Here is an 8930-nt window from a genome sequence, read left to right on the forward strand (position 1 = left end):
GGATGACTAATCCTAACTTCTTTTATAATAGGAATGGTTTAACATTCCAGATACATTCCTTTAATTACCAGACTAAAGGCTCTTTACAAAATTTCGACATTTGCGTATAAATTCTTTATAACATTCCACAATTGCATGTAAGTTTGATTAACAGATTGGAAAAAGTTTACAACAAAAGCTTTCTGTGAAACGTTTAACCATTGCAATTAAGAATGGTTTGAAAATTGAAAGAGTTGGATTTGGATGAATGATTCATTAATTCATCACTTTAGGTATCGATATATTTGTTTTATTGATTTTGTGTAACTAGTCATTTATCTGAGAATTTTTCGTTGAACTTGCAATTTCTACCTCTGCATTTGTTTGATATACGGTTTTAATGAACATTTTTTTAGACAACAGAGATGAGATAAGTGGCGAATTTGTTAATGAAGTGATACATAGTTTACTTCCCAACACAGATCCTCAGCGTTTCATGGATCCTGAATTTAACTATAGCAAGTTCAGCGGTAGGTAACCGTTTTTGCAGGACGTCAAATAGCTGCTTTGATTTCTGTTTCTTTATTTAAATTCAGAATTTCCAAAAATCCTTTCCTGTTTTTTCTCTTACTCCCAACTTTTCAGAGAAAACGCACGAAAAAGTAAACGTAAGATATGACGGTAATAGTTCTAGCTGTCAATATGGAATATCCAGGATTGCTGTCCTATTGATTTTCTCTTTGCTCCCTTATTTCTATCAATTACCTAAAGTAAACTTTAAGGAAATCATTATCTTGTTTTGAATAAATAATTTAACAGATCTTGTATCTTATTTTCAAGACTAGGGAAGCCATTTTTTGCCGATGAGGCAACAAAAAAAATTGATTTCCATCGATGGATTTTACTCACTTTGGTAAATTTCAACTTCAAAATATCTCTGTCAAGTCTGTCCTAAAAATCCATCCTCAGTCCTGTTAATACTTGAAACTTTTGTCCTGCATATAAACTGTTCCTCGCCAAAATAACCAAGTTATTTAAAATACAAAATCAAATTAATTAATTAGATTTAAAACCGGTTCCTTCTCCCAAGTAAATATTGTGTAAATTTCAAATAATTTGTTTGTTTGTTCAATTGAATTTTCATGTTTAGTTCAATTGCATTTTCTCTGTTTTCATTAACCCCCTTTGTTATTACATTCACTAAAGGGAAATTCTCCTGCTGCAGCAGCATTAGTTGAAATGGATTATTGTTACCTTTAAGAAAATCACCTCCTCTATTCTCTTCTAATTACCTAAGCCATTTAGCTCACATCCTACCCATTTTTTCTATTTACCACCCATATTCAGAAAATGTTCTACAGAAAATTTCCACTGACAATGAATCAAAAAGATAACAATTTTCATATGAATCCATCGACAAATTCTCCAACACTTAGTGAATCGAATGAGAATTCCTAAAACTGATTTATGTCTTTGCGAAGTATTTGACGAATATGACGAGGGAAGAAAGCATGATGTGGCGGCGAGGCGTCAACGTTTTATTCTATGCCATTGCGCAAAACTAAGTCGCTAATTTGATAATTACACTTTATTTAAAATCGATTAAATTAGTTGTATCGTTGAAGTTCATTGCCATACTCCACAATTGTTATGTACCAAGTAAAAAAGAAATTCGTTTTTGAATGTGAACAAAACTTGAACTTCTTTGTTGTCAAATAGAAAAAGAATTATTGAATCATTCAAACTTCGATAGATTGTTGTCTGAGAAGAGTGCACGAAAAAATTATCTGTATAAGAAAGATTATATATGTATCAGTTATCAATTATTGAAAAATGAAAACGAAATAGTGTAGTTCAATGGAGCTAATTCCAATTTCATTGATAAGATGATAAGCACTGAGCAAGTAAGTGTAGTATAAAGTGACATCTAAAAGAAATAGTATGGTTTTATTTAATCAGACCTCGATAAAAAATTAAAATTTTCTACTCAGCTTACATAGCTTCTCGGCGTATTCTAACTGGCTTATCAGTGGTGCGGAGAACTACGCACAGAAGGCTGACAATTTAATTAACATTTACAAATTTCAAACGGTCCTTGAACGACTTTTCTCACTCCAAATTCATTAGAACCGCGTGAGCGCTTTTTTCTATGAGAACCGGTTAAATCCGCATTCTTTGTCAACAAATGTGATTAGATTCATGCTGTACCAATAAAAAGTGTGATGCTAAAATCGTTAGGAGAAATAAATACTGGGAGAAGTTTTGCAAACTTCAAAAGTTGAAAGATGGATTGCAGATCAGTTTTCAGATTTCTTTGCCAAATTTCTTGACAACAAATGAATGCTGTTTGGATGAACAAACTCGTTGCACCCCGCTTTTTTAGCAATTAAATCTATTAAATGATGAGATCTGAAATCGCCGAGGATTCGGTAAATTCATAAGTGATAAATTATTATTATTATCATTTTGCATAGTATATCTGATACTCTTATACATATCCATTTTCCTATCCTTCTGATACTGTTTCTCAAATATTCTTGCATCCAGTATTGGTGGGCGGTAGTATGTATTCGTTTCGGTGACTGCCGGTGATCCAATGTCAGTGGAATCAGTTCGTTTCTTGATACCAAGTTTTGTCCTGATTATCCTGAAAACGTAAAAAGTGAATAGTTCTGCTTAGAATATTAATTTTCAATTTTGTTGCCGAATAGAAAGAAAGTTCGAAGCATAGAATTTGGATTCAGTTAAGAACGAAGCAATATCTAATCCCAATTGTCGAAATATTTATTTGAAAATTCCACAATCTTCTGCGAAATCAACCATTTACCTGACAGTGATTCAGCTTTACCTTCTCATCTTTCTCCTTTAAATTAAATAATCAGTGGTTTCAACGCTACTTACCTACTAATCGAAGAAATACTTGGAACATTGAATGCACTGCAAATGCCATCACTGATAAGCTGACTGCGAATCTCCCATGAATACATCGATGGTCGACAATGCTTGTAAATTGCAATCGCTGTCACCACCTTTTTTTTGCTTTGATTATTTTCTACCACAACCGAGATAGTTTTAAATTTGCACTTATCAGTTTCATCTATTGCCAATGAAAATGAAACAGCTTACAAAAAAATAAGATTTCTAGTGGATAGAAAAATGTGCGGCGGCGATCTTATTTTGTTGATCATATTTTAAGGAGGCTTAAATTAAGTCAAGAGTAATACAATTACAGTTTCAAACAGTCCCTTTGAATCCCTCTGCTACAGTAAGGATTGACTGCATAATCCTTTGCTTATTAGATACCAATTCAGATCAGAATATGAATTATATCGATTTAAACCCGATTTCTTAAAATAATAAGAATAACACCTGAGGAAGCGATTTCTTAGGTTTTGAACCACCAATTTTACCAGCTCGGATTGAGCCTGTATCGCGATACCTGGGTAAAACGACGAGATTGGAATTTAATGCGATTAACGGATCGTATAAAGAAATTTACGAAACAAAAAAAGTGAATTTCATCTTTGGGAGTTGGATAAAAACAGATTTAATCGAGCTAAGTTGTGCTGAATTAAAATAAATCAAGCGAAAAATGATGGAATTAACCTGGACAGAATTTTGGAGACACAACCGTGTGATATTCGCAGTTGTCTTGATATCTGACAAGGTTTAACTCCTGAAGCAGCCATTTGGATGATACGTTCTCGAAGATATACTGGTAGTGGACGTCCACTGGCATAAATACCACCAAGCTGATTCGTACCCATGCGTGCTAAATATTCCTGCTATTCTGAATATGTAAAGTTTAAATCACCCTAAATCTGTCAGGTTTTCAATTTATCAAAAATTGATTTCAAAGAAATTTGAATTATCCTAAGAATACTTTACAGAACGTAGTGATAGTATTGCTTAAATGAATATGATTTTGCATCTATTTTTGAAACAGCACTATTTGATTTGACAGTAAGGAAAGGTAAAAATTAAGCTTGTTAATGGCCGCTCATTGTCCTCTTCGAGACCATGTAAGAAACCAGAATTGTCGTTCTGATCATACCACTTCCACAGTGTTTGATTACCACTGATATGTTCGTTTTCTTCAACGGTCTACAAGATCATTTTGAATGTCACATATATATATATATATTTTTTTTTCTGGTAAAATAGTGAGTTTGTCATCAAAAGGTGGAAAAAATTGGATATATATAAATTTAATATAATCGGTAAAAGTACAAACCTTGAGCCACTCTTCAAATTTTCGGCTAAATTCAAAATCATTTAGGGAACTGAAATTAGCAGTAGTAGTAGCAGTAGTATTAGTAGTACCACTAAAGAATGTCGGTGAATTTATTGATGTTGTTATCGAGTTGCTACTGGTAATAAGCACTGAATGCATATCGGCTTTACGGCGAGTATCTAAAAAATCGAACATATATAATCTTACTACTGATTTTTCTGTCCTAAGCATCATGCCTAAGGGTATGGAAAGTAAGAAAAGCGCTGGACGAAACAAACGAAAAGCTAAGTGCTTGTACCAAATGCTTTGAACACCAAAAACGGATTTTTTACTACTATGGGATCCCTGCTGATAAAACTGGTCTTTCAGGTAGCATTTTCTTCCATCACTTCTGTCCCTACCTCATATTGCCAAAGAACAACAGAAACAGCTTTTCGATATCCACAGAACTGCTCTTGCTCCTCTGTTCTACTAATTTTGCTCTCCGTAATACCATTTCTCCTGCTATTCACTGGCGTTTTTATGTTGATCGAAAGAATTAACCAATTTTCTAAGGAATACGGTATTAAATCATACAGGTTACAAAAACAAGCCATGCTTCATTTACTATATCTGAAGGTAGAAGTGAGGTGAAGAGAAAAAACACAAAAAGGTGACCAGTGAGAAATAGCTTGCTATTGAATTCATCCGAGACGATACCTGATGATCCGTGATTCCAATAGATATGATTGTGAGAAAAAAATGCTGAATTTAAAAGTTCACTCCTGATTCATGATGATGGTTCTGAGAGCAGAAAAATGGAAAGACTGCTTTAAATAGTTCTTGATGCATTTAATGTTGAAAATGGTTCTGTAAACAGACAGACGGTGGGCCGTTCAATCAAAGCTAAAAGTTCAAACGACAAGAGCGACATTTCCATACAAGTTCATCCCAAATGAGGTATGCAGACACTGTTTTGAATGAATCTTTTCATTAGCTACTTACCATGCTTTCACTGTTAATTAGCATTACAGTGGTCATGAGAATGCTTATTCTGGTATGGAAGGAAAATATGTGGTAACGGTTGTCGGATTACCGAAATTAAAGCTATGTTCAAATAAAATCTCCACAATATCTACCAGATAGGGTGATGAAATCTTGTAAGTAAAATTAAAGCAATGAAGAGAATATAAGCTAACAATGAACAGCATGACCCAAAGGCATTTCAGTATCTACACAATGGACAATACCAAAGAGCATCCATACCTTCATGATAACCCCAATGAAGCTTACAAAACTCCCCTCTAAACAACAAACTACGATATTCTTACTATTTGCTAAATACATTTCCCGTAACATATCCCCAACTCATCGATCTACCAACGAATTGACAGTAAAATTATTATCGAAGGCAACGACAAGGAGTTTGTTAGTTGATCACATTACTCGCTTTTTGTATAACTCATTTATCATTGCTTATCAATTCATCGTGTTATACACATACATATTTTATACCCTTTTTCTTGTTGTTAACTAGTAATATTGTGCAAGAACAATATTACACCCTGAATAAAGCTCTATCGCTGAAAAACGAATTCAACAGATTAGCTTTCTCGATAATGATGATATTCGAAATATGTTGTAATGATGATGATTGATGACGATGATTGCTGATTCCTGATTGTTGATTGTTGATTGATGATAATTGATGATTGATGATGATGATGATGATGATGGATGATGTTGATGATGGGTGATGATGATAATGATGATTTATAAATGACTTTTTCTGTGCTTTTCATGCTGCGCGTAAATGAATTAACACTCTGGTTACCTCTGACATGATTAACTCATCAAATGCCTTACTAAGCTTTTAGTTAAGCTTATTAACTTATTCAAAACACAAATAATCTGTAATAACGTACAACTTTGTGTTCAGTACAACTTTTTCCAGTGGGGGTTTTGAAAAGTGATGGGATATGACTTTTGGAAAAATGGATTGGCCTTTTTTTATCGCTGTTTTACAACGCTATTCACATGATAAGAACTTATCTCGCATTTTTGTTATCATAATAGATAAGAGAAAAACTTATCAGAGAAACTCATCATTACTTTCTCAACCTTTAGATAATTCAACTTTTTTTCATGAAACTTGACACATGCTGTAATCACTCATTGTTCTTTTCAAAGCAATCAGGCTAAAATATTTTCACAATATAAAACTTGTACCGAAAATGATTCCACTTTCAGTAAATTCTGGTAGATTTTCAGAGAGAGAGGGAGTACTATGAGATAGCAGATATGAAAGTGTAAAGAGTGATACAGACCACAGGAACTTTATCAATCTGTTATTTCGCGCGGGAAACAATAACGATACATTGACTGTCATCACCAATACAAAGGGACAAAATCAGTAGTAAAATTTGGTATTGAATTTTCAATCAAATAGTAGGAAGTGACCACGTTTTGCGAATGCAAAGTTACGCATTGAACGTATGGGCGATTCAAAATGCATTGCCTTTTTGTCATAGTAGTTGATGTCCTGCAAGAATATGCATTAATCTTATGATGCAATTAGCTGCTTTTATTATTTAATATCTCAAATCTCTTCTGAAGCCCATAATTGGGGGTTGGAAGTATAGTCGGATAGAATGGCCAGCAACTCCAGTAAATACATACTAAAGAAAAACTATCTTGACTTAATAGGCTTTTTTGGCGGTGACTAAGAGCAATAAATATTAATATGCTGGAGTGATTCTGCTCAAACCTGCTTTACTGTTTAAAACTGCAATTTACTGACTAGCATTTAAATGTGCTTCTTACAACTGTGAACTGAAGTTGCGAAAACCGATCCTTGATCTAAGAGAAGAATGATTTACAGAATGTAATTCGACAATAAAATAAGGATAAATAGAAAGCAGAAAAATAATCATTAAGTAAATTCAACAAAAGTAGCTCACCTCGTCGTCATATCGTTTAGCAAAAGCAAATCTCGAAGGGTATCGTTTTGCAAATGCAAATTTGGCTCGTTTTCCAAATGCTGATGATTCATGTTTGTCTAACCCCTCATCCGTTATCTGTAAAAGATTTTGAAAAAGAAATTTGCATTTTAAAAAAATTTGGGAAATTATGAATTATCAATTTTTAGCAAAAAAAAAGCAAAAGTGTCACTCGCCGTAATGGAACCTACGCTGAAATTGGTCTGAGATATATTTCAGAGATAATCGGGATGTTTCAGAAGTAAGCAGTGCCATAATTAAAACGACGAATATACTTCGTATAGCTCTAACTAATGCCTTTCTTTTCCATAAGTGACCACTTAGATATTAAATTTCGTTAAGTATGAGATGCACCGCTGTTGTAGAATACTGTTGGCGGTAACTGATTAATGATAACACAAAGAGAATAACCTCTTGACATGGAATGATAGTGAGAAGCAGTGATATGAATACGACAATAATCTTGAAACCGGAAGCCATTTTCTAGTGAGTCCTGAAACAAGATGTTTTCAAACACAGCCGGGAGGTATCGTATTAGCAACAACGAGTAATCAGTTGAATGTAATTAGCATATTAGATAAATTTCATCACGATCATTATAAGATTTTAATTGTAATGATTTTATTTGAAATCATTCTTTGTTAATTAAATTTGTTGATTGATATCGTCTTACTAGTATCACTAATTTTTCGAAGATTCCGGATGAAAAATTAGACTTAAAATTTGTTATACAAACCGAATTTCATTTTCTGATTGCCCAGCAAAAACTGCTTCTTTCAAGGGTTTTCTTTATTTTAATTTTCGTTGCTAATGGTATTTACTGGAAAGTTCAAATGCTTTCCACTAGTTGCTGAACAAGTCATAAAAAATGAATCTATTTTTCCTGTTTCTGCGTCTTATCGATTTACTCGTCATAATATCAAAGCAACTCTTGCCCCTCATTTTGGATACAATTTGATCTATAAATTTAGAGGTCAATGAGTTGCACATAATATGAGCTAATCAAAGTACATAAGCAATATTTGTACCAATGATAATTAATGAGGAAGAGAAAAGATACCTTAAAACCTTCTCTTTATTAGCGAAGAAAACATAATAACTGTATGAGCAAAAAATGTTAGGGCTATATGTGCCAAATATAAAAGCCGTTGTGTAAAGCAACTGAAAATTAAGGCACACCATAATTTTCACGGAATGTTGAGGAATGTGTGTGATAAATTGAAAGGTACTCTAAATAAGAGCTTGATAGGAAAGAATTATATCGGATTTCTTACTTTTCATTCTTTTCCGTTTTCAAAACCTTTTGGTCACAACTGTTGACAGTCAATAGAGTATATAAAAAAATTCTAAAAAATTTCGAAGAAATTTAGATATTAAAAACTTTTGATTGAGGCAACAAATGGTATGTTATCGGTTGTTAACCAATGACAATGATAGAAGAACTAATTATTATCATACATATAAGCCAACCAGATATTAAGCTTTGACCGTACTAATCTCCCCGTAAATTTTCTGAGCCAAATGTGGCTTCAATTTTCATATGGTAGTTTCCTGATCCTTTTACATCATTTTTTCTGTTTTTTCAGTCACTCTCTTCGAGAACTTCGTAATTGTGTTCTTTTAATAAAACTATTTTGCATCGAGAAAAGGACAAATCGACGAATTTAATTTGATGCCATAAAATTTTTCTCATTAGCAAATGATGAATTCAACACTTGAAGCTTCAACGCTTAGACTTA

General features: G+C 33.1%; 2 protein-coding genes across 2 annotated transcripts; both read right to left on the minus strand.

The window, feature by feature from the left end:
- Positions 1-2348: 2348 nt before the first annotated feature.
- LOAG_10192 (paired box protein) lies at positions 2349-3746 on the minus strand (the record flags this gene model as incomplete). The annotated part of the gene is made up of 4 exons (XM_003145720.2): positions 2349-2626; positions 2881-3008; positions 3349-3418; positions 3586-3746. 4 exons carry the CDS (start codon positions 3744-3746, stop codon positions 2359-2361), a joined length of 627 nt encoding a protein of 208 aa, XP_003145768.2. The 3' UTR covers positions 2349-2358.
- Positions 3747-6629: 2883 nt separating this feature from the next.
- On the minus strand, positions 6630-7671 carry LOAG_10194 (hypothetical protein; the record flags this gene model as incomplete). Its single annotated transcript, XM_003145721.1, has 3 exons — positions 6630-6734; positions 7153-7269; positions 7603-7671. 3 exons carry the CDS (start codon positions 7669-7671, stop codon positions 6630-6632), a joined length of 291 nt encoding a protein of 96 aa, XP_003145769.1.
- Between the last annotated feature and the right edge of the window lie 1259 nt (positions 7672-8930).

This window comes from Loa loa (assembly GCF_000183805.2).
Source record: "Loa loa unplaced genomic scaffold supercont3.66, whole genome shotgun sequence".
Lineage (NCBI taxonomy): Eukaryota > Metazoa > Nematoda > Chromadorea > Rhabditida > Onchocercidae > Loa > Loa loa.